This window comes from Strigops habroptila, chromosome 3 (assembly GCF_004027225.2).
Source record: "Strigops habroptila isolate Jane chromosome 3, bStrHab1.2.pri, whole genome shotgun sequence".
Lineage (NCBI taxonomy): Eukaryota > Metazoa > Chordata > Aves > Psittaciformes > Psittacidae > Strigops > Strigops habroptila.
The window spans coordinates 76063185-76089310 of record NC_044279.2 but is presented as its reverse complement, the minus strand read 5'-3'; the positions used below and the strand labels follow the sequence as shown (position 1 = coordinate 76089310).

At 48.9% G+C, this 26126-nt stretch overlaps 1 protein-coding gene across 1 annotated transcript; it reads left to right on the top strand.

Moving 5' to 3' along the window:
* Nucleotides 1–556: 556 nt before the first annotated feature.
* Nucleotides 557–24704, top strand: LOC115604768 (casein kinase I). The gene is made up of 11 exons (XM_030478164.1): nt 557–831; nt 4924–5011; nt 10942–11052; nt 11202–11350; nt 12062–12290; nt 18637–18807; nt 20950–21098; nt 21625–21817; nt 21924–22063; nt 22443–22508; nt 23070–24704. Exons 2-10 carry the CDS (start codon nt 4936–4938, stop codon nt 22473–22475), a joined length of 1251 nt encoding a protein of 416 aa, XP_030334024.1. The 5' UTR covers nt 557–831; nt 4924–4935; the 3' UTR covers nt 22476–22508; nt 23070–24704.
* The last annotated feature ends 1422 nt before the right edge of the window (nt 24705–26126 follow it).

Here is a 26126-nt window from a genome sequence, read left to right as displayed (position 1 = left end):
TGGGCCTCTGTCTGTCCACATTATGGTTTATGTGTGCGCGCCCATGTTCGTGTGGATTTACAGATGCTTCACCCAAGGAGTGCCCCCACTCCCCAGGGGCACAGGGCGAGGAGGCCTGACCCTCTCTGAGGGCTTAGGGTGGCTCTGGTGCCTCATGGGTCTTCCTGCTTGGCATCTGCCACCATCACGATGGGACCCACCGCGCTTGTGTGAGGATCCCCATGGAAAGCCCTGGACCCATGACCCTGCTGTGGTGGCAACGGCACCATACTGTGGCTGCCCCACAGCCCCCCACCGCAGTGGGGTGCCACGGGTGGGTTGTTGCCCCACTCTCCCCCTCAGTGCCCTGCCCTCAGAAGAAACCTTCAGCGGGGAGCCCGGCGGCCGCTGGGGAGAAGCGTTCCCCCAAGGCCCCCCCGTGTGTGGGGTAGGCCTGCCGCTCGCTGGGGCTGAGGGAGCACGCCGGGCAGGAGGGCAGCGGGCACGGCGGCGGGCGGTTGCGCCTTTAACGGCGGGCGGAGGTGGAGGAGGAGGAGGGCCGGGGCTGCGCTGGGTGACATCAGTGGGTTTGGCTCCGGGGCTCAATGGAAACTGGGTGAGCGCCGGGCTGTGCCGAGCACACGCCGGCTGGAGGGGACGGCGAGCGGGCGGGAGGCGGCAGGCAGCGCCGCGCTGCGCTGAGCCAGCTGAGCCGAGCTGAGCGAAGGAAGGACGCGCCGGGCACGGCCGCCACCAGCCCTCCCCAATCCTCCGTCATCCTCCCTGCCTCGGCCGCCTGGCCCCCTGACAGCCGGCGGAGCAGCAGCCCCACACGGCCCCCTTCCCGTCAGGGTGGGTATGGGGGGCGCCCGCCTCCATTTTGGGGCGCAAACCCCGGGGGAAAGGCGGCCCCTCCGGCTCTTTGTGTGCGCGGAGGGAGGGGGAGGGGGCGGGGAGGGGAGGGCAGGGCGCGATGCGCCGGGCTGGGGGGGGCAGCGGGGGGACAAAAGCCCCTTTGTGGGGACGCGGGGAGGGGGTCTTCCCCTCCGGTAGCGGCGGATTTGGGGGGGGGGCTCCCCCCTCCTCCGCTTTCTTCCTGTTCTGCCCCTGCCGGGGCCCTGCCGGCGGGGTCGGAGTGAGCGGGGAGGGGGGTCCGTGGGGTTCTCGTCGGGGGGCACTGGGGGTCTCCGCGGGGGGCCGCCCCATGGGTGGTTTAACCCCCCACCCTCCCGCTCACTGATGCTCCTTGTCTCCCTCCCCAGTCCCCCTCAACGCCTCTTTCGGGGGGTGGGGTGGTACGTTTAGAGGGGGGCTCGGTGTTCCCTTTGTGCGGGGGGTGTGGGGGGGTCGGGGGTCGGTGGCCGCGGGGTGGGGGGCACGACGAGAAGTTCAGAGCCGTTCCCGGGGGTGGCTGCTTTTTGTTACCTACCCGGAAAAATAACAGCCCGGGTAAGGCTGTCTTCGCGTAGTGTTTTGCCTGTAGGGGGTGGGGGTGTAAGGGATATATTAATATATTATTATTATTTTTTTGTCCCCTTCTCCTCTTTTCCTGTTGTGGCTATTTTTTCCTCAGATGTAGTAGTCCAAATGCCCTGTACATGGGGTTTGTCCCCCACCTCCTCTCCTCCCCATCTAATTTGCTGCTCTCCTTTTTGTAAGTGTGAAAGGGTCTGGAGGGGTTTGATGTTTTGCATTGCAATCAAACCGTAATTTTTCTCTTTTTCCTTCCCATTTTTTTTATCCGGTTAAAATTACTGCTTTGCCAGCCTCTTCCTTTATTCCCTTCACACACACACACACACACACACACAAAAAAAAAAAAAGCCATGTAAAGTCTTTATGAGCAAAGCAGCCCCCACTCCCCACACTTCCACTGAAAGCTGGAGAGGTGCTGGGCTCGGCAGCCTCCATTATGGAGCCGTGGGTTTGGTTTTGTGTGGCCTTTGCTAGCCAGGGCATCTTCTCACTCCCGACCCCCTCAGATGGCACTGGGGTCGCCCTCCTGTCATGCGTGTCCCCCCTGTACCCGCCACCTCCTCTGATGGTCCCTGTGTCTTTGGTCGCCATCGGTGCTGGCACAGCGGTGTGAGATCAACTCTTATCATGTGTTTATATAATGGCCTTTGTGCCTGTACGTGGGTATTTTATATTATATAAAAGGGGATCGGTGCAAAATGGTGTGTGTGGGGAAGTAGTGCTGGTGGCTGGATAGTAGGGTTGGTTTTTTTTTGTTTTTTTGAGGCTGTGTAGTATATTGTAGGTGTCTGTGTAATGTTGGATATTCACGTATGCAAACGCTCATGCAGAGCACACACTCGCTTTGAGGTTGTATGTGTGTTAATCCCGTATGGAAAACTAAATGGTTTAACTAAATGATTGCCCTGAAGCCCCTGGGAATGCTGCCTTGGCTGGAGAGCGCAGGAAGGGTGGCGGGTCAGGGGGGGTTAAACCTGCTGGGGGGGGGCTTGAGGGAGGAATGACTATTTATTTTACAAGTATAAATAATATAGAAGGAGTAACACAAATTTCATATATGATAATATAAATTTTAGATGGAAATTTTTCTTTCTTGTAATAGTAGACCTGAAGATCAGATGATAAGGGCGGAAGCTGTAGCTGGTGGGGGTATGTGTGTGAAGTAGAAGCAAATGTGATCGATGTTTGAACTCCTGGAGCAGTTGTGGGGGGGGTGGGATGTGTGCCCTGCCCCCTTGCCATAAATCCAGGCTGTTGCTCTCTGTCTGTCCTCCTCCACCCTGGTTTTCTAAGCACACTTGTGTGTGTGTGTGTTGGGGGGGAGATAAGGCAAAATGACAGCTGTGCGAGACCGTGATTTTTCACTCCATTATCCTGCTTCCCGCTTCCACCACCTCACCCCAGAGCATTTTTTAGATTCCCCTTTGGAGCCTGTTGCTTAATCAGCTAGAAGGGCTGCTGCCTCCTTGCGCGAGAAACCCTTCTTAACCTGGCTCCTGCCTGTCCCAGAAGGGTGGGACCAAATTTAGGCTTGGGGCTGTGGTGTTGCAGAGCAGTAACTGCTGTGCCCTGGTGCAGAGGAGACCCCGCCAGGGCTTACTGCCTGGTCTCATGGTCTCTGCAGCTTGTAGAGACTCTCCCGGCTGGGACTTGGGCTGGAGTGGAAGTGCTCAGGGTTCGCAGGCCATGAAGGAAGGAGGTTGGAGAGCTGTCTTCCTGACAGTGGTGTGACGGGTTCCTGGGGACACAGACCTTTGATCGTTTATTGGAGTAGGAGTGTAAGCAACTCAGATGTATGTTAATGTGGTTATACAGAACAGCAGGCAGCGGATAAAAATCATGTCTGTTTGCTGCACCCTCACCCAGGTACGCCTGCCTCCTGGTTTGGTTCCCAAGGCTCTGCCTACATTCCTTGTAGTAAGAAAGTCAGAAATAGCCACAGGGTTTAGTAGACTTTAGGCGCACAGAAACCCACATGCATAAGTAAATACTAGGTGAAGGGACTCCACCTCATAAGTGTTTTGTGTGTGGTTTCTGGTGACTGGAGTTCTGCTTTCAGGGTTCACAATGTCCCCTGAATGCCTTGATAGGATTATTTCCCTGTATGTCTCTGCAGCCCGTCCATTCCTCTTTCTGTAATCCCATCTCCTGGGGCAGGAGAAGCAGCTCTGGGTTTATAGTGTGCCCAGAATCCTATAGCTGGGATTATTTTTTTTGTACTTGTGTCTCACAAGGCCATTCCTCCTTTCTTTCCTACCTTCCTTCCTTCCCACCAGCTCCAGCAAGGGAAAGTTCCTCTCACCTACTTGTGAAAACATGAATCATTCCTCACCTTTCCTGTCCCCAACAGGCTCTGTGTTTGCATTTTGTACGCTAATAATGTGGCCTTGCATAAATTAGGAGTGTAGCAAATCCCTCTAAAAGGAGATGTGTTTGCTGTCTTGGGAAGAGCCGTGGTTCCTAGAATAAGTTGGTGGCCACGGAAAGTGTGAGGGAATGGGGGCTGTTATGGGGGAAACTGCTGGAACTGTTTGGCTGAGGTGTTGCAGTAGAAGTTGAGGTTGGCAGGGAGAACCCTGTGGCTGTGGTCCTTCCTCCTAGTTGGTTTTATGTGGAAGGTGAGTAATCTAAGCCTGGGCATGTTGATAGGGTATAGCAGGTCAAAGGGTTAGCTAATCACCTCCAGTGAAGGGATGAGGAAAGGCCTGAGCTGCTAAAAACAAACTGCTGGCACACCTAGGCCAGCAACAGAGATGGAGCAGCTCAGGTAGACCAAAGGAGGCAGTGATCCCATCAGCAGAAGTGTTTGGAGATAAGCAAGTGGCATTCTTAGTCAGTGCATGCCTTGCAGGGTTTGCTTCAGCGAGATGGCTCCTCCCTGTCCCATGTGCTGGTCCCCGCCTAGGAGCAGTGGAGTCGCTTGCTCCTGGCGGGTCTGTCTCACAGCCCTTGGGTCCTGTGCTTCACCACCACCGCGGTGCTGGTCTAGGACTGGGCCGGAGAGCACTCCTCCTCATAGGGTTTATTATGCCTGTTCCTTTTGGTGTCTTGGAAGGTTACCACCGTCCTGGTGCCAGGTGCTGTAGGTTACAAGGAGCACCTCTCCTCATAGTAGTGATCACCTGCTGAAACCTTCTTAGGAGGGATTTCCTGGGTCCTCCCTTTCCCCTTCCCCTAAGTCTCTGAACAAAATGGTGGGGAAGAGATTCAACCCTCTTTCATTCCCATAATGAGAACATGGAAAAAACACTTGAAAGGAGCATGTTCCTGTAGCATTTCTAGCTCATGCTGTCCCTGGACATCCAGGAGGTCAGGAGAGGTGATAGAGGCTGTGTAGAAGGTGAAATATTTCAAGATTAAAAACAGTACCCAGCCTCTGGGTGAAGCGGGGAGGTCTCTACTCTAGTCTTACATGATTCACTTCCTGTTTCTGCTCTGATGCCGCAATTTGTGTGCTTCTTTTCTCAGCACGACAGAACCATGGAGCTTCGAGTGGGGAACAAATACCGGCTGGGCAGAAAGATTGGCAGCGGCTCTTTTGGGGACATTTACCTAGGTGAGTGTGAGTCTGCCCTTCCACCTGCAAGGTTGTTTTTCTCAATTACATCATTGTTTTGGGGTTGTTTTTCTTGCCTGTTGATATATGTGGGCACCATTTAAGGTTGGAGGTGGTGGAGACAAAAAGAGCTTCCAGGAATACCTGCTAGTTGCTGCTGGTTTCTGGTGGCAAAGAAAGTGGGATGAGCTCAGCTTTGCTGTGCAAGTATTGGATACACTGTGGTGTTTGGTCAGACTGATTTAGATTTGAACTATTCAGGGCATATTTGTCATACACCCTATTCCAGCTCTCTTCCTTTTCTTGAGCTTCGGTGTGTGTGAATATAAACTCTGTAAAGAGTGGGTGGTGGAAAGGGAGGAGATGGCTCTTCTTTCAGGGTAGAAGGAATAAAGTTTTGGGAAGATTGGTAGTGGAAGAGGTGGTCCAGCACCTGTGAGAAAGAGGTTTGAGACCAGGAGATAGATACAAAACAGGTCAGAGAGGCCGGCCTGGTTAAAGTCCTGAGGCCCAGATCAGTTGTATCTGTAATGGGATTTAGTTAATGTCTGGAATGACCTGAGCTGGGAGCTCAATGGACAGAGCCCATGAGGACCTGGGTTTCCTGTTACAATGGCAAGTCACCTGGGGAGAAGTTCTCCCAAGCCAGCATGCTGATGTGTAGGTATGTGCCCTGATGCTTTGTCTACTGGTGTTTTTATTGGCTCAGATCATGTGGGGCCAGACTGGCGAGACTACCCAGTAGCCTGATCGATCTCTCCATGAGAGCTGGTGTGGCTCTACCTGTCGTCTAGGTCTCACCACTACCTGTTTAGCTGAAGTCCTGCAGGCCAGCAGAATGATGGCCCTCTCCCTTCTTGGTGTTTGCACCCTTTGGGTACTTACAGATGGTCATTGTGTTGCTCCTTGACTATTAATTTCTCAGTTGAGTTGTATTTTGCTTCTCAGTACATCCACCACTCCTCACTCTTGCTGCTCCTTTGATTTTTCCCAGTTTGTCCATCTGCTGAGCAGCTTGGAGCCTACACAGCGTTCGAGGTGTGGCATTCCCAGTGCCTGGCATTGAAGGGCTACTCTTGGGTGATCTGTAATGTGATGCTTCTGCATAGACTGCTTTGGGTCTCCTTGGCTTCCCCCATCACCAACACTGTATCAGGTTGCAGAATTGGCCTTAGTGCACTGTCAGCTGTATTGTAGGACATCTCTTCCAGGATCTGCAACATTTTCCCATCCCTCCCCAAGTTCCTTTCACTGAATACCTCTAGTTCATATTACTTTTCCCTGTGTTTGTAAATCACCTTCTGTTTTCTACTTCTGGCTTTTATCTCCAGTTCCCTCTTGCTTTATTATTCTCTCTTGATTGGTGTTGGCAGCCTCTCTTGATTAAGTATCCTGTGGGAATCATCAGTAACACGCTTTGTTGCCACCTTTATCCAGAGTGTGAACAAAGATGATAAATAATGAATCTGAGATCCCAATTCCACCGTGTGCTGCCTTTGCTGCAGCCTACTCCCATATGCCACTCCTCTGTGGCCCTCCAGCCAGTTAGTGTCTTGGGTGACAGTGCTTTTAATCCCCAGGTGCTAGGGATTGAGGACACAGCGTTTTCTACCTACGCTAGTGCTTGAAGCCTTCCAGACCCTCTAGGGGTCTGGAAGTCTCCCAGACCTGTACTGTCCTATACTAGGACAGTGGATCTTGCCAAAACCTCTGGGGTACGCCTGGAGAAAGAAGGAAGGTGTTAAATGGAGGGGCCCGAGACTGTATTCCTCTGTACCATGTAACATCTTCCACCCGTGCAGAGGGGGCATGGAAATGAAGTGAAAGGATTGTGCCTGCCTTGCCTGTAACCAAACAACATGAGAGGCAGAGGAAGCCCCAGTGCTTTCCTAGCGTGGTGAGCACAGTGGGGTGCCTCCAACTGCCAAATTCAACCAAGTTACTTGAATGCAGTATCAAAGCCCTTGTGATGTTCATTGAGGTGCAAGCCAGTGTGTTTCGAAGCAGTGATAGTGAGACTCATTGGAGCCTGGGTGACTCCCCAGCCTGGAGGGATGGGGCATGGAGTCTCTGATGGTGCGTCTGGAGGACACTTGTGCTCATGCTGTCCTCTCACGGTCTGTTCTAAGACAGAGGGACTCATTCATGAGGACTTCATTCCCACACCAGATTCACCTCACAGTTGTCTCAGTATTGGTGCGGAGACGGAGCAGGGACAGACAAGCCTTGTCTCTGTAGGTGAGCATGGGCTGTGCAGTTAATCCCCAGCTTCTCTCTTTCAGGATGTTAGTACCTTCACCTCTGTAACCAGTGGGTACCGCATGCTATGCTCTTCGGGATTTGTTTTGGTGTTTTCCTGTTGGAAGAAAATGTGAAATTCTACATGGGCAAACACAAAGGATGGACTCGTGTTAATCCTTGGCTTGGGCTTAAAGCACAGTGCCTTACTTCCATGCCCTACCTTGTGGGGATAGATATGCTGGGGGGATATCCTCCCCATGTTGACATGGGAAGGTGGGAAATGAGATTGGGCCTTGGCTAGCGCATTTGTCTCCAAAGCAAAACCGGATTTGCAGAGGAATTGCTGAGACCTTTGGGCCGTCAGAGAGGTGCTTTGTTGGAGGTATTGGCTAAGAGGCAGGGCAGGGTTGCTGGACATGGTAAGAATTGTCAGACTGGGATGCACACTGGTGGTGGAGAGAAGCTGGGCAGACAAAGCATGCTGGGACCTGCGCTGGCTGGGGACAGTTCCTGGTGGCAGGCTCCTCCCTTGCTGGGAGGGGAGTGCCTTCCCTTTGTTTCCTGGCCTGTTAACTCTCTCTCGCCCTATCTGACTTCTTCCATCTGTTCCCAGCCCTCCATTCTTCCCTCTCGGAGCTGTAGGGAGCGGAGCGAGCAGTGAGGAGAGCGGGGGGCTGTGCCTGTTGGCTCGCCGGATGTGCAGGGAGGGCGGTGTTTATTGTATCAGACATGCAGCAAGGCTTCCACGCTGAAAAGATCCTGTTTAGCCGGTGACATCCTCTGTCCCCGGGGCCCCGTTTCAAACAGCTTGTGATGAATGAGTTGAATTTGTGCAGCCCCCACAGCGGAGCGAGACTGGGGGTGGATGTAAGGAATTATCCCCAATCCTACATACGTCTCTCGAGTGGCTGAAGCTAGGCAGGCTCTGCTGCATTTGTCTGAAACGTGATACCTGCCACTCTGGAAAGGGAACAGAGAACTGTTGCGTTTGTACTTGTATCTTTAAAAAAGATGGTGGTTAAAGCATGGAACAAAGGATCTGAGAGACTCCTTCCCTTGAATTCACTCATTGCTTGTGGCAGTCTCGGGCTGGGTAGATCTCTAGCCAAGAAATGGTAGAGGGAGCAACCTGAAGACACAGTGGGGTTTGGGGAGGGGGGTGAGTGTTCAGTTGGTGACCCCCTCAGCAAAGAATAGCTCCTAATTGGTCCTGCTTTTGCCATTCCAGGTCATGGGGTTGTTTCTTCTTTTTCTAGGAGACTAACACCTGTGTTTGGGCTATGGGGAGTATGGGGCTGAAGGCCATGTTGATCATTTGAATGGCATATTCACATTTTGCAGAATCTTAAGGTGATGCTTACCCCTCCTGTCCCTTTTCCTACTTTACACGCTCACAGATAAGACTCCCCACCTGCAGACAGCCTAGTAGATGGATGTATCATCATCTTCCTAAACACACAGGGTAATGTGGAGATGAGAACTCATTCATCTTTCTACTGTTCAACTTCTGGGGGGGTAGGGTTCATTCAAAATGCTAATGCTACTGCTGTTGAAAGTCAGCAAGACTCATCATTGCTTATGTGTCAGCAGATAGATTAGGAAAGGGAAAAATCCCCTCAGGGAGCGGACAAGGGAGCTGCTGCAGGGGATTTTGAGGAAAGTCTTCACAAAGGCAGGGGAAAGAGAGACGTGAAGGAAGCGCTCTTGTTTTTCAGATGTCCTGGTTGTTGCCATGTTGAATGAGGGCTAGTGATTGAACACTAATTTAAAAGGTAGATACTAGGATAACATTCTTACTGTGATCCGAGACCCTTTTCCTACTCTTTTCCTCCTTGCACTCCTGATGCTTGTAAGAAGGGTCCTGTGGTGGAGTGAAGGGAATGTACAGACTTGTTTTGCTGGCCAGCAGTTTCTAAGTGGAAAATGCCAGCATCTTTCCTAAAGTAACCATTGGATAAATGGCTCTAGCTCTCAGGATGGCCTTTTTCCCTTTCTCTGCTTCTGGATCCTGAGTAAAAACCTTTATTAAATTCATCCCATTGCTTCTCCTTCACTCCCTCAGAGCACCCTAAATAATTCCTCTCCCTCCTTAGTGTTTACAGCCTTCAAATATTTGCAGACTGTTGTCATGTCCCATTCTTCCTCCCCACCCTTCTTAGTTGTATGTCTTGTCTATGTTACATATTTAGCTCTTTTAATCTTTCTTAGTAAATCAATCCCTCTAGGCCCTGATGGTTTTTGTTCCTCTCTTACAAATTCTTGACAGCTTGTCTGTCTCGACCCGACGCTGTAGTATCTAGATGACGTCTTTTTGCTAGCAGGCAGCTCTTGGCTAACTTTGTTTACAAGCCAGAACTGTTCAACAGGAGATGGATCTCCTTAGGATCCAGAGGAGAAAATGGATCCACTTGTGTGAACATTTCCTTTTTCTCTTTGGTCCCTGGCTCAAGGCGATGGGTGGAGAGATCTATCTGCAGCTGTCCTTGTGTACTCTGAAAGCCTTATCACAGGGATCAGGAGCACGAATTAACCCGACCTACTAAACTAGCTGTGGGTTATCTACAAAACATCATCTTTAACTCCAGTTCATGTTTGGCATGTATGTTCTGGAGTAGTTTATTTTATGACAGTGTTCGTAAGCTCCTCATGATCAGAAATACTCTCCGATTTGTGTTTGAGTGCAACTTTTACTAGTTCCAGATACGGGGAAAGGCTTCTCTATGTATATGAGGCAAGCATGGAGGGGGGGAGAGAAGCAAGTCTTGAGTGTCATTCCCGTGACCTGTGTACAGATCTTCATTCTTTCCATTTTAGGATGATGTGAAACATCTGGAATACTCTCAGCTAGTACAAGAGAAAGACCAGCCTGTTCCTCCTTTGACAGTACACTTTGGGACTAGAGTGCTAGCTTTCATGGCTGACAGCTCAGTTCTTTTCAGAAAGAAGTGTGTGGGGGGGGGTGGTTTTGTGTCATTGCAAACTATTTAGCAATACTTTCAACAAAGGCATCTGAGTAGCTCGATTTGGTATTGAATTCAGTTTACTTTTCATGCTTCTAACTTAGGGTATAGCAAATGTGTCTGTGTTGGCAAAAGATAAAGGTAATATTAAAGCCCTCGGGAGAGGGGAGAAGCTGGAGATATGGGAATTGTCCGTATTGAGCAAGTCAGGGCTGTGGAAAAAAGAGGTATCTGGGAATGTTAGCAATGTCTCCTCCTGAACTAATTGGCTCTGTTGACATGATGTACCTGAGGAAACCAGTAATTTTGCTGTGCAAAAGGTATTCTATATCACTGCCTGGGGAGCTGGCTTGGGTTCAGGGGGTAGGTGCATGATCATGGACAACTAAAACTTCCACTCAGTTCAGGTACTGCTGATATGTAGAGACTGACCTCTGAAAGTCTGGTACTTTTTAAGACAATGAGGCAGTTAACACATTGTAGGACATTGTTCTAGCCTGGCTGCAGGATCAGAGCTGGTTTCTTATTCATGTGCCATCCTCTGGGCTTGCCTTTGCAAATGGCAGTGCTGGAAACACTGAAGCTGAAGAGGCTGATTCTCATTTCTGTCACAGAGAATAAATTTCAGGGCAAATCTTAAGATTTTTGGCATCTGTACAGGCCTTGTTAAAAGTGTTTAGCTTCAGTGGAAGCTTGCACAATCTTCATTTTACCCTCATTTCTATGCAGGAGCCAATATTGCAACTGGTGAAGAGGTGGCCATCAAACTGGAATGTGTCAAAACCAAGCATCCTCAGCTCCACATTGAAAGCAAGTTCTACAAGATGATGCAGGGAGGAGGTGAGATGGGGAGAAAAGGATGGAGCTGGGGGAGTGGTTGAAGAAGGAAATTATTCTGGAGGGTCTTGGAGAGGAAATGATTTGGTGTTGCATACAATCTTAGCAGGGGATGCAGCAGTTCTGTGGGCTTAATATTTCTCTTTCCCCAGTGGGTATCCCCTCCATTAAGTGGTGTGGAGCAGAGGGGGACTATAATGTGATGGTGATGGAGCTCTTGGGGCCCAGCCTGGAAGATCTCTTCAACTTCTGTTCCCGCAAATTTAGTCTCAAGACAGTTCTGCTCCTGGCAGACCAGATGGTGAGTTTCCTCTGAAGCATTTGTGCCTACTCTCCTTTTCCATGCCTCTTTTTTTTTTTTTTTTTTTTTTTTTTCTTTCTTCTCTCCCATCCCCTCTGCTCAAGAACTGCTATATCCCAGGCTTTTTTCATTTAGCAGTAAGCAGCTGACAGGTTTTTATTTCTTGATGAAGCTGGGGGCATGGAACCTAGACACTGCTGGCTTTTCCTGATCTCCATCCCTCCTTCCTTCCCCTGCTGCTCACCCTGTGTTAGCGTTGAATGCATAGGAGCTTTTCCCTGTGTGATGGATGATTGACATTGCTACCTACCTCGACTCAACTGCCTATGCCCTGGGTTTAAGACCCTGAGCTGTTCTGGACCTATCCCTTTCCTATTGTTTGAAAGTTGACTGGCATCAATGTTGAAGCTCAGAGTTTTAGTCCGTACAGACCTACTTCCCATCCTTCCTTGTGGTGCTAATGGTGACCTCCCCAGATTGAGGGCTGGTGTGCAGGCATGAATTCTGTCTCCATCTCCAGATCTTTCTGCCCCAGAGGGTGTCTTTTCCTTGGCTATAATTTCTGATGTTCTCTGCAAAGTGTCCCTTTCCCTATTCTGACGGGCCAGTGTCCTGGACCTGGACAGGGTGCTGCTTTTAACAGACACAGTTACGATAAGTTTTCTTCTTGCTTGTCTCACTATTTGTTGGTTTATTTATTCTCCCCTCCAGATCAGCCGTATTGAGTACATTCATTCCAAGAACTTCATCCATCGGGATGTAAAGCCAGACAACTTCCTTATGGGCCTCGGCAAAAAAGGCAACCTAGTATACATCATTGATTTTGGTTTGGCCAAGAAGTACCGAGATGCCCGGACCCACCAGCACATCCCTTACCGGGAAAACAAGAATCTGACTGGCACAGCCCGTTATGCCTCTATCAACACCCACCTGGGAATTGGTGAGCCTGCTGTTGCCCCTTGCTGGGGCTTTCCATGGGAGGTAGCATGTCCCCAGAAGGAGGGGTTGGGTTCTATGCCTGGCGCTGCTGCTGACCTGCTTTGACATGGTGGGCAGATAAGTTGGCTGTCAGGCCTGTGTTACCTCTCCTGCCTTTTGTGGCACTCTGAGCTCCTGAAGACAGAAATTGTCTACTGGTATGTGTCTGTGTGCAGCTTAGTACAGTGGGGCCCTATTTAGCATCAAGGCTGTGACCTCCCCAACTTTACTGCTCCTAACTCTGCCTTGCACAATTCTTGCAGGCTGAGCCTTTAGGGATATTTGCAGTTGAAACCTTGCTTGTTGGCTCCAGAGTGCCTTCATCAGTGATTTTTCTGTAGCTGTCAGCTGCAAGGATGCAGACCCGCTGTAATATCCTGTTACCCACCACTGAGTATGGGGGTAGCCATCTGCTGGAAATGTACAAAAAGCTGAAATGAGGGAAGGCTTACTACTGCCTGGACATCCAGGTTTTGTGATTGAGGATTGGCTGTCATTGGCCTTCAAAATACATGTGTGTCTGTGAACCACACTGCCCCGTTCACCACAGGAGTGAGTGAGGCAGCTTTAGGGAGGTAGGGCACTGCCTTTAGTGTCTATGATTAGTACTGAGGGGATAAAACTAGGCTGAGAAAAGTGCTGAGAGTTCACACAGGTCTTATATTGGCAGTGGCCATTGTCTCAGGTGCAGGTTAGTACCCACTGCTCTTAAACTTCCTGAAGTCATCCACACTCTTGTCAATGAGCCCCTGATGCGTAACACTTGGTAGCTATGAGGAACAGAGGTGAAAACCTGTTGAAGTTTTCTATGTTCCCTGACCAGAAACTTCTCTCTGGTGTGTGATATCTTTCTTCTGCTAAACTTTGTCCGGAGTGTGAGACTTTCATAGTTAACTGTAGGGCCTGTTCTGAGCAGGCTGACTTGGTTCTACTACTGATTGGCAAATCCAAAGAGCAGAAACACTGAAGCTGCCCTGCCTCTGGACCCAGGAAAGTAGCTGCTGTGCTTGCAGTTCATTTTGCGTCTCTGAGAGACCTTCTCAGATGAATAAGCTGGGAATTTGAAAAACAGAGCAAGGAACTCAAACCTTCTAAACTAACAGCTTCCACAAGATTCTATGTCCTCATTCTTCCTAGGGAAAACTCCCCTCTTTGCAGATGGTTTCTCAGAAATCTGAAGTCAAGACTTGCCCTGCAGAAAATAAAGCAGTTTCCCACTCCCTTCCTTGCTTCATACTGTATAACTGTAGAATGAAAATGCTTTATTTATATCAAAATGGGGAGTGTTGTGTATCGAGAGTGGGCTGTGATCTCCTGACCTCTTCCACATGGTAAAAATAGTTCTTGTAGAGCTTTTCGAGTTGGTCTTCTGTATTCTGGCTTGACCTGCTTATATATAACTGACTCTCCACTGGATTCGCAGTCAAAATTTCCACAGCCATAGTAACTGCCAAAGGAGACATGCACAAAATAAGTCCCACTACTATGTCTGTCGATTCTTTTGTATGTGCCTGCTCTGTCTGAACTGATCACGAGAGGCTCAATATCTGATTGTGGGGTTTGGTTGGGTTTTTTTTTTTGTTGTTTTTTCGGTTTTTCAGGACTTTATTGTTCATCCCACCCCAACTTAGCCCTTTACTGCTGGTGCTTGGCTTGTGTGGCAGGATGAACAAACAATGTGTGAACATTAATCCAAGGGCAGGTTGCATACGCCATCAGTCTGAGCACAGCCATCGCTCCCTTCATGCCCTTTGCTTCAGGAAGGTCTGGGTGTGAGTTACTCCACGCAACAGGTCTCGGGTGTATTATCTCCATGTTGTAGATAGTTCCCCTGAATGGCATAAAGGTTACATGGCTTACCTGAAGGAAAGGGGATGGGGGTGTCGGGGTTGCAGCTGCAGTTCCTGTTTCTCAAGACCTTGCCACAGGGTGTGTGACAAGCACGTTTGTGAGTTAGCAGCATTGCCATGGAAACCGTCACTCTGAATTTTTTGACTTCTCAGAGACTAAATTCTCTGTCTTAATGTTACATTAACGTGGTTTAGGGAGAAGGAAGGAACCAGGTGCCAGCGTATTCATGTGACGGGAATAGCAAATGAATAAATGCCTTTATTTGAATGTGCAAGCTAAGGGTTGGGCATTCCGATGTCTGGAGTAAACGCATTCTTTTCCCAGTGACCAGGGGGAAAAGTAGGAGGCGAGATTGGGGAGGGCTTCCACAGCTGGAGACTTGCTGGGGTGGGAGTCATTAGACTGTTCGGGCTTTGGTTCACGCATTCCAATCAATTTTCACATGCTCTGGGGATGAGAGTTTCTTGCACCCTCTGGAGCTTGTAAAGTCTGAAATAGATGCCCGGGGGTGCCCAGGAGACAGTCTTGAAAGAAGCCTGGTGGGCTCTGTCTGGATAACAGGAGACTGGGGGCGGGGAGTTCCTCCCCAAATGGAGTCCTACATGGTCTCAGTGTAGGCTGTGCGGATCATCGAGTTCTGCTCATCCTGCCCTCTGTCTCCCATTTCGGATTCTTGTGTGTTCTTAAAGGCTGTTGCCATGTCTGGGGAGAGAAAAGGGAAGTGTAGTCCCAGCCAGCATTTGCAAAATCAGATCTAAGTATATAGTCAGGAAAACATTGCTTGGTTAAGATGACTTGCGTTGGGCTGGCTCCAGCGAACACAGCTAACTTCTAGGGAGTCCTGCATGGGTGGAACAGCATCTCTTTGGATAGGATCAGGGTGGAGGGAAGCACTGTCCTGGGGGACCAGGAGGCACTTTCAGCTGCAAAGAAACAAGTTTTGTCATGAACCTTCTGTCCAAGGCAGCCAGTCCTCAGTCTTCTGTCTTTGCCCATCCATGCCCTCCTCAGGTAACTTGCTGTCTTGCTACTCACCCCTGACTAGGCTCTTTCTGAGGACCCTGCTTTGGGAAGGGAGTGAGGGTGTGGGCTGGCTGGGAACCTCCCTGGGAGTGGGAGGGAACTGACAGGAGATCTCTTGCAGAGTGGGCTGGGTTTGAGGTTATGTTGGGTTGTGTGGGAAGACAACCTCCTGGTTTTTATTGGAAGAGGTTTTGTGAGGGAGGGAGGAAAGGATGAGTGTCTTATAAATGTAGCAGTTCCTCATGTACTGCAGGAGAACCAGGAAGCTGAACTAAAATGAAGTGTGATGTGGAGTCACAGGTCAGGGGGCTGTAATTGTGCTTCTGGACTGACTTGCTCTGGGCAGGCGTTCGTGTCACTTGCATTTCGCTTTCTCTTTTCAAACTGTAAAGTGAGATAGATAACTTCGCCCCCTGCCCCGTGTCCCAGGGATGCCATGAGAGTTAGTCAATGATTGTCAAGCTTCTAAAAGTGGAAAGTAGTGATCTTGAATAATGTTTCTTTGGTGTGTAAAGGCGAACTTTTTTTTTTTGCTAACTGTAATTACTCCCCTTTTGCTGCCTAATGTTACCTGGTATCTTCAGGATGTTGGTGTATGAGGCCAGGCCCATAAAAAAGTAGAGATGTGTAACAGTAACTGAAGATGAAACAAACAAAAAAAGGGATGTAATTCAGGATGTGGTAGTTTGGGTTACAGGTGAAAGACAGCTACAATGTTTTGGGGTAGCTTGACAACTGTAACCCATCGGCCTGGTGCTTCAGGCTCCTCATGTATTTGAATCTCACTGAAATTAAGTGGGCTACAGTGACCGCATATACCTGAGGTACCGGGCATTGGGGGTGTGATTCAGTCAGACATTTATCATTCAGCGTTTTAATAATGAGATGGTGTGATTGCAGTTTTTTCCTCCTCTGTCATATTGCTGCGTTAAGGCATAGTTGAGGTGTGTTCGCATGCATGTAATAGATACTAGTAAGCTATCCAGTTGGTTTTGTGACCCCTCTCGTTGCTTCTGGTAAGAGCTTGTAGTATCCCCCACTGACTTCAGGCTACCTCACCTCAAGTCTCGCATTCTGGCCTTCCCCAGATCACTAGAACTGCACCTGGGCATGTGTTTGCAGAACGTATCCTGTTCTGGAAGGGTTGGCAGCTGTGCTCAAAGCTGCTGTGCTCCACACAAGTGGAGGTGTGTGGTCCAGCCTGCCCTAAGTAGTGGGAAGTTCAAGCAAGATTTTGGAGGCAAGATCCCATTTTATTCCTAAAAAGCTGATTTGCTTGTTCAGTGTTTCTTTAGTTCCTGCCCTGTCTTTCCCTACTTCTCTGAGGGGCACAACCATGCTTTAGACAGGGAACCCATAGTTACAGGCTTTAAAGCTACAGCATGGATAAGTCAAGGGATGGCAAGTGGCAAGACTGAGGTTACACTCATCTCCTCTGCTTTCAGGCCCTGGCATTCTGACTCCATTTCCACATGCCTTGTGTCTCTGGATGTAGGTCGTTATCAAATGCTGGCTAGTTTTATTTACTTGATATACATGGGGTGTGATTGCAGCCCTCTGAGACTACATGTATCTCAACCTTTGGCCAAACGCAAACCTGGGTTTCTTTTTCCCTGTTCATCCATAGCGTCTAAGCGTCTCCCAGCCAGTCATGTAGTTATCTTCGGCAGCAGCCTGATAAGATTAGGAAGTATTAGCCCCTTTAAAGTGGGTAACTTGAGGCAGTAAGTTAGGTCAAAAAATGCTGTTAGTTTGAGCATGCAGAAATAAGATACTTTTTGGGCATCTGCAAGGCTGCTTTCTCCTCTACTCTTGTCTTGGAACATGGCATTTTTATGGCATTTCATGTGCTTTGACCCAAAGCCCCTCTCAGTAACAGAGTGACGAGACCCTTCTTTTCTTCTGCAACCATTGTGCCTCCCCCCTTCCCCCCCCTAATATTTTTAACTTGTCAAGCCCCCTAGTTCTCAAAACTACTAGGAGGTTATGAGAGATGCAGGAGGAAGAAAGGCCTGTGGTGACCCACAGCTTGTGTTGGTACACCTGGACATCTGGATCTGTGAAGTGCTACAGCTACTCCTTCACCAGGGTTCAGCTCAGCTAGCAGAGTAAGGGGTAGCTGTAATAATCCACTGGCCTTTGAATGGGGCAGGTGGTAGCATGTAGCTAATACTGAGAATTAACCCACAGACCAATACATAATCGGCAGCATCTTCCAGGACATGGCACTGAATCCAGCAATATGGGCTGTTGTAGTAAATTAATATAATAGATGAATCTCTCTAGTCTTTCCTCTACCCCTGTGCTCTCCCTCAAGCTATATTTTGCATCTCTCTTATCTATGTAAGTTGTTCTCCTCAAGATGTAAAGGACTTTCTCCAAAATGTTTTTTCTTGGGCGGGGGGGCAGGTTGAGAGGGAGAAGGGAGGAAGGAGTAAGGGCAAGAGCTTCTTGCTCTTTTTTGTAGATGAATTTGTATGCATGTTGGTGTTGCTGGGAGGAATTTCACAAGTTAACCAGTCAGCATTTCCAGTTGCTGAGGTTCTGCATCAACTCCATCTTGGGCTAACTTGAAACTTAAAATGGCTTGGTCATTCCAGAGAATAAGTTCAATGCAGAATGTTTTTGTTTGGGAAACAATTGTTTTGTTTTATAAATAAGTGTCTAAAAGTGGGCCCATAAAATAGCATATTAAGGGGTACCCTTGCTCTAAGTAGAGTTGGCAGTGAAGCCAGTTACACAGTCATCCCTCATTTGGAGGGGAACCTTTGTTGAAAACATACCTCTGTATTCATAACTCTTTCCTCCACAGCTTGAAAAATGCCACTTCTGGAAAGATCATTGCACAGCATTGCATGTTAAGCTTCTTTAAACTATCCACAAAGTGAGTTACCACAAGAAGGGGTTGCCAGTTCCCTATTTCTTCCCAGTGTAAAGAGTATCAGCAGGTTAATTAGAAGATGTGTTTGAAAGGCTTGTGTTAGGCTTACCTCTGTTAGCTTTGGCTTTCTGTGACTGCTTCAGTTGTGACTAATCCCCAGGATGAAGTGTAGTATCATCCTGGGTGGAGAAGTGTAGGTGCCCTTCCTCTGAGACTGGGAAGAGCAAAGTAGGCAGTGTCGCTGCAGTACTTCTTAAGCTGTTGAATTCTTGTGTGAATTAAGGCTTGTCTGAGGAGGTAGTCAGAGTAATTATTCATTTATGAAGTGGGTTGGGCTCTATGGGGAGAGGAGCTCTTTAACTCTTGCAGTATGAACATCCTCACAGGAATTTGTACTGGAATGTCTTCTACAAGTTTGTCTATCCATAGGAATCTACCAGAGAAAAGAAGGAGGTTGTTTATTTCGTTCTGTGTTCACCTCCAAAGCTGTGTGATTGCCAAAGCAGTTTTGGCTGCTGCTCACTCCTTGCTCCTTTGTAACTTCTTCTCACAGAACAAAGTCGCCGTGATGACCTGGAGAGCCTGGGCTATGTGCTCATGTATTTCAACCTGGGCTCCCTGCCCTGGCAGGGCCTCAAGGCTGCCACCAAGCGCCAAAAGTACGAGAGGATCAGCGAGAAAAAGATGTCAACGCCCATTGAGGTGCTCTGCAAAGGGTACCCTTGTAAGTGCTCTGATCTTGATGGCTGTCTTGTCTGATGCATGGCTTGCTGTCCCGCGGAAGCCCCAGTCTTGAGTCCTGAAGGGCAGTGCCCAGTACCCCAGACCAGGATGTGATGCTGACACTGGTGATGAGAAGGATAATAACTATATCACTGGTGGTGATACAGTTCTGTTTCAGAAGTGGGAAATGTGTTTTTGTGGAGAGTCCAGCTTTGTGTTAGTAAGTGCGGAGAGTGCTGAGAGGGATCTTTAGGACCTTAGGAACAGTTTGGAAGGGGGGTGGACAGTGAGGTGAGAAGATGTGCTGATGGTCCTCGGTTTTTACTGGGTAATGAGGATGAGGACCAACAATAATGAATCCCAGAAATAACCAGGTAATAAAGTGGCAAATGAAGTTCTCTGTAGGTAGAAGTGGAGTAATGTCTGTGAGAGGCAAGAGGAGGCTTGGTCCTTATGCCATGTGCAGAATAGTAGGCTCTGAGCTGAGCAGTGCCACTCATCAGCGAGCTGTTGAGGTTAAAATAGGTGGTTCTGTGAAAGTGGTAACTTTGTACTTTGTGGCTATTGGGTGTTAGGAATTACTTGGAAAGAGAAGAAACCCAAACAGTGTGTATAAACCCATGGCCTGCTCACACCTTGTGTGCACTGTGCAGCTCTGGTCTATCCCACTGTTTCTGAAAGGGTGCAATAGAGCACTCTTGAGGAAGAGTGGCTGGAAAGCTGCCTGGCAGAAAAGGCTTGTACCAGAAATAGAGTAGCCAGCAGGGCCAGGGCAGTGATCATCCCTCTGTACTTGACATTGGTGAGGCCGCATCTCGAATCCTGTGTTCAGTTCTGGGCCCCTCACTACAGGAGAGATATTGAGGTGCTGGAGCGGGTCCAGAGAAGGGCAACGGAGCTGGTGAAGGGTCTAGAGCACAAGTGTGATGAGGAACGGCTGAGGGACCTGGGGAGGCTAGGCTAGAGAAGAGAAGGCTCAGGGGAGACCTTATTGCTCTCTACAACTGCCTGAAAGGAGGATGGAGCCAGGAGGTGGCTAGTCTCTTCCCCCAAGTAACAAGTGATAGGATGAGAGGAAATGGCCTGAAGCTGCATGAGGGCAGGTTTAGACTGGATATTAGGGAAAATTTCTTCACTGAAAGGGTGGTTGGGCATCAGAACAGGCTGCCCAGGGAAGCAGTGGAATCACTATCCCTGGAAGTGTTCACAAACAGTGTAGATGAGGCTTACAGTGATACGGTTTAGTGGTGGCCTTGGTGGTGCTGGGGTAAAGGTTGGACTTGATGATCTTAAAGGTCTTTTCCAACCAAGTTGATTCTGCAATTCTAAGGTCTGGGAAAGGGTCAAAAGGGTGATCAGAGGTGAGATGATTTCTGTACAAGTAGTGAGTTTGCTGGAACCTGGAGAAGAGATGATTAGAGAGATGATAAAGTCTACACTCTTGCTGTGCCTTCAGAAGTTTGGATGAGAGCGGATTATTTGGTGTGCCTGAGTTCTTGTAATGGAAGAGAAATGAAGCTAGTTCCTGCTAGGTTCAAAACAAAATGATGTGGTTCTTCACACAATCAGTAGTAGACCCGTGGAACTCCTTCCCAGAAGATATGGATACTTAGACCTTACAGGAGTTCAGGGAAAGATTGGACAACCATGTGGAAGAGAGATCCACTGAGGGTTACTAAATCATCAATTAGAAACTGCATCTAGATGAGGAAGTTCCCTGAGCTGAAAGTAGATGGAAACTGGGCTAATGTCAATGGAAGCTTTGGATGTGCTTGCCCCAGTCTTTCTCCTATGTAGCTGCCTACTGCTGGCCACTGCTTGAGACAGGCTACTGAACTAGGAGCTTTCCAAGCACACCTCCACCTACTCTTCAGGCCTGCATTCTTACTCTCCTTCAGCAGGCTCTGTGACTTGCTACCTCTTGTTTGCAGAAGCAGCCAGAAAAAAAAAGAGAAGTGTGAGCATTTCCTCTGGTAAAAATAGGCATGGGGTCTTCTCGGTGGCCAGAGCACTGCAGTCAGCAGGCTCTGTGTTTGTGCCATCCTGGGCCAGCACACCACTGCTGAAAGGCTGCAGCAGCTCTGCGATGGTACAAGGGGGGCGGGATGGTGTTCAGCAACCAACTGGTCTCTGCTCCCTCCAGCTGAGTTCTCGACATACCTCAACTTCTGCCGCTCACTGAGGTTTGATGATAAACCTGACTACTCGTACCTGCGGCAGCTCTTCCGCAACCTCTTCCACCGCCAAGGCTTCTCCTACGACTATGTCTTTGACTGGAACATGCTTAAATTTGTAAGTGTGTGTGGCGAAAGGGCTTGGAGGGACAGGGGTTGATTTTTGTATCATGAAATTGGGGGAAGAAGGTTGGAAACTACCTGCCATTTGCACTTTACCCCTGGTGAGCAGCTTGAGAAGGGGGGCCGGGTAGAGTGAGAAGAGGTAGAGCTGTTTGGTGGTGCCAACTGGGGGGATATAGCTACTGTTGTATTAGTGAGTGTGTCTGATGGAGATGTGTGTCAGTAGATCTATAGCTGTAGGTAGGCAGAGATGATTTTTCAGGAGAGAACTCTATTTGGAGGAGGGACACAGGTGGATTGCAATAACAGCGGTAGTACTGTATGCTTTCTTCCCTGTTTCTTCATGAAAGAGAATGAGTCCATCTTTCGGCAGAGTGGAAGAGGATGGGGAAATAACGCGTTTTCGGGATGGACCTCTGCTTGCTGGGTGTGATGGAGCACTGTGTGTGTTCTGTCTGGGGCTGCTGCTGTGTCTCCCACCTGACAGCCATGTGTGGTGTGGGGGTTTCTCTTCTCCTCAGGGAGCAGCCCGGAACCCTGAGGACATGGATCGGGAGCGGCGAGAGCATGAGCGTGAAGAGAGGATGGGGCAACTCCGGGGGTCAGCCACACGAGCACTGCCTCCTGGCCCGCCTGCTGGAGCCACTGCCAACCGTCTTCGCAATGTCACTGAGCCCATGGCCTCCACCCCCACCTCCCGAATCCAGCAGTCCGGTGAGTGGGGTGGGAGAGCTGGGGTGGGAGGGTGCCACCCCTGTTGTTGGCTGGAAACCAAAGCTATTGACTCATGATCTTGTCTCACATCTCTTGGCTCCACCAGGAAACACATCCCCCAGAGCGATCTCAAGAGTGGACAGGGAGCGGAAGGTCAGCATGAGGTTACACCGAGGAGCTCCTGCCAACGTCTCTTCATCTGACCTCACAGGGCGGCAAGAAGTGTCACGGATTTCAGCGTCACAGGTGAGTCCCTGCTGCCGTGTTCATGGGCCTGGATGTCCCATAAAGACTATGGGCCCCACAGTGGATTTTACCTGATCTGATGGACCTGACATGAGTCTGAAGCTTCTAGAGTGGTGAAGAGAGTGGTACCAAGTTACACCTTCGCTCTTCAGTTACGTGTTTTCTGGAGGCCATGCTCAGTACTATCTTCTTAGCTCTGTGTTGCTTGGAGTAAGCTGCCATCTGGTTGTCGTCCAGACCGCAGTAGTTTGGAGAACTGGAATGGTAAACTGTTGGGAGGGAGGATCTCCTGAGGGAGATGTTCAGCCTCTCTGTTCTGGTGTTTTTTGTGCCTTCTCTTCCTCTCCATCCCTTACCTACTCTTCCTTTTCTCTTGTAGACAAGTGTGCCATTTGATCACCTTGGGAAGTGAGGAGCAATTGCCACTGGACCAGTGTTTGCTTAGGTGAGCCTGTCGTTGTGCCTGGGGTCCCCCCAGGACGGAATTGCTGGCGTAAGGGATTAGATTAAGGCTATAATGTTGGTGTGGGAGGGTTGGTATATTTCCTTTCCCTCTGCCTTAGTTTGAGATCTCTCTTGGATTCAGAGGGAAGAGTAAGGTTGGCTGCCAAAACCTTGAGGGGATGGATTATCTTTGGGTGTAAAGACTGCTTCTCTTTTTCCAGGAGGGTAAGGGAGGGTGGAGAAGGTGCTGGGCCAGGGAGCCATTTCATTAGTTCCTAATGAAGGCTTTTCTGGCAGCGTGATAGTGTTAGGGAGGAAGGTGCAGAGCACGTAATCAAGTGTGTGAGACTTTGCACCGCTAGCAAGTGTCTCTTGTAGAGGAAACAGCAGTAGCTGGACAAGGTAACTCCGAGGGGTGGCAGGAGTGTAGAAGAAAGGGCTGATTTGATTTGTTACACTCCAGCTGGCATTGGAAGTGCTGGGAAGAACCTTTTCTTCTAATGTCTCTTCCCTTTTTCTCCTTTTTTTTTTCCTTCCTTTTTTTTTTTTATTCTCTTTCTAGTGTCTTCACTGTATTTTTCTTTTAAAAAACAAAAAACCCAAAAAACAAACAAAAAAATTAAAAAGACAAAAAAAGCAACAAAAAAAAAAAAACCAAACAAAAACAGAACCAACAAACCACCTGACAGAATTTCTTTTTGCCAACGAGGAGGAGTCGAGCTGTGCCCCCCGCGCTGGTGTGAGCCGCTTCCGAGGGGGCTGCCTGTGACCCCCCAGCACCAGCGCCTCGAGGAGCTGACGACGTGGGAGCCATGAGGGAACACCTCCGCTGCCCCCCCCAGCCCCAACGGGCCCTACCCCCAGTCCCTTCTCCTGACCCTCTGCTCCTGGGTTTGGTTTCTCTCTTTTTGTTTTATGATTTTTTTTTTTTTGTCCTTCTTCTTGGGATATCTGCTCATCATTTTTTATTATTATTATTTTAAAATCGTATGGTTTCTAGCCATATAAATTTTAACTTTGCTCTCCTGTTTTTCTGAGGGCAGGGGCTGGTGGGGGGGGTGTGGGGTTTTTTTTGTTTTGTTGTTTTGCTTTGGGTTTTTTTTTTTCCAGGAGCTTTGTGGGCCAGGAGGGAATCAGATTCCAGCCACACTTGATGGTAGAAGTCTGATTTTACTTTTTTTTTAATTATTATTATAACAGAATTTATTTTCTCAAGCATTAAATGAATTTTAAGCTGTGAGGGGAATTGTGGCAACAGCCTAATCATTGACTCGGGCTTCCTTACCTTGGGTGGCTTCTCTGCGTCTTTGTTTTTCTTCGTCTGTTGGGAGAAGTGCCAGGCTTCCCTGATCCGAGCGGTCCTCAGGCGCCAAGGGATCTCGATGGAGAGGCATCTGCTCCCATGGAGGATGGGAAGGCTGGAGCTGAAATACAGGGAGAAATACACTTCCCATCTCTGCAGCGGGGTCTTGTGTTTTTTTTTTGTTTTTTTTTTCTCTCGTCTGGCTGTGTGTGGTTTTTCTATTTTGTTTTTTATTTTGAATTAAAACCTGTTTTAATTCCTGCGGAGAGAGTGTGGGACTCGAGGAGAAGAGAGGGGCGCACAGAAACTGGAGTTTGGTGTTCTTTCAGAGCGATGGCTCTTGCTCTCTCCTTCCCTCATGCGACCCCAAGTAAGATCCACCGTACATGCACAATCCCTTCCTGCCCTCTCCCACCCGTCTCCCTTTCCCCCTTCCCCCCCCACTTTAGTTGGTTTTTAAATATAATTTAGGAATACTCAAGCTGCTTTGTGGCACTTGGGGCTTTGAAACACAATGATCACCACTGCGACCTATGGCCTGTAGCAGACACACTGTCACTGTAGTGTGGAGCCGATGGGTTGTTGGCAGGGCGGGGAGGGAGGGGTTAGTCTTTGTTTTGTTTGTTCTTATCCTTTCTATTTAACACTTTATTTTTTCCTCCCTATTTTTTTCCTAATTTATTTACCCCTCTTACTGTCTCTTTTTTCTTTTTTTTTTTTTTTAATTAAAGAGCAAAACTTTTTATTACTTTGTAATTTAAAAAAACAAAACAAAAAAAAACCTGAAGAACTTTGGGGGGGATTTTGTACTTTTTTCCTGTGTAAATATTGGACTTTTTTGAGCTTTATCGTGGTTGTTAATTTGAAGTAATAAAGTAGAAAATGATAAAGTGACGCCAGCATCTGTCATTTCTTCCTTCCCTGGCATCCTTGCTGGGAGTGACATCTTACATGCAGGAAGTGCTGTCTTGGAGCTGAACCCGTGTTCCTGATTTCCAGGAACGAGTTTGAGCATAATTACTGGAAAAAAAGACTCGGGGCTGGAAGCGCCTAAAAATAAATCTGGGCAGATCTCTGCTGCTGCAGCCTTGGAACAGCAAGAGCAATGTGAAACCTGATTCAGGATCACTCGGTTCCTGGATTTGAGCCTCCGCCATCCCATGCGTCTGGCCTTCAGGAGGAGAGGGATGGAATCTTTCCATGCCATTGACTTTGCGTGTGCCCTGGGTTTGACAGAGGTGGATCCTGCATTTTGTGTTTCTTTGTGTTCTGCTGTCCTCAGACTTAAATCATGGAGGAAGGGGAAAGGAGAAGGGTTGGGGCAGCAGCACTGAGCACCAGACAGCAACCCTGTGAAGTGGCACGTGCTGCTTTGGTGTCTGCAGTGGTGTGCTTTGTTTGGGCTTCTCTTGCTATGGTTGCTTGACCTGTCTGGTAGTAAATTACTACATTTTAATACTGATTTATTTCTCAGTTGCTGCCCCTATCATTATACTTCTCTGTGTTACTAAGATGAGAGGCTTGTTTCTTCTGGACTGTGTAAAATGTGAAATTGGTTTTTGGTTTTGTTTTTTTTTCCTCCAGAAACAGCTGCTGGGAATAAATGATGGACCTTGGTGACTGCAAGCTCTTTCAAGTCAGCTTGTGCAGGAAGAGCTACTCCTTCATTTGCCTACTGCATGGGGTTTCCAGCTCCTCGGATGAGAGAAGAGTAGAAGAGTAGTTCAGGGGAACACAGGGTATTATCCTGTTGCCTGTAGTCCTGCCTCCGTTTTGAGTGTGTTTTTGAGGGATCAGAAGGAAACGGGGCTCTTTTGGGACAGGAGGGAAGTGCGCCCCCATTTTGGGGGTTAGGGAGTACCAGCTCCATGGGTGCATCTCTTGTAAGAGAAGAGGGCAGCAGAAAGTCCCATCCCACATGCCTCGGGTGGGATATTGCCCCCTCTTGCTACCCCAGTCCTCCATGCAAGCAATGTGTTTGTGTGCTAAAGGTTTGTAGGGCTTGTGTTTGGGGGGTTATTATTATTATTTTTTTTAGATTGAAAATCCCTTGTTCTACCTTGAGCAAGGGTATGGCTTTGGTTTCCAATGCCTGCAGCTACGTTTTTCCTTGGAATTTGTGGAAAAACGGCTCTGAGGTAGAGGTGAAGATTACCTGTGGGGCTCTTCCTGAGGGCAGCGCTGCTCATAGCCGGCCTGGGGGTGGGAAGAGCCGCTGGATCACTGGACACCCCAGGGAAGCGCAGCCCGTCTCGGTTCGGATCGGGACAGCAGCCCCTCCCCGCCGCGGGCTGCGCGGCGCTGCCCCTTTAAGAG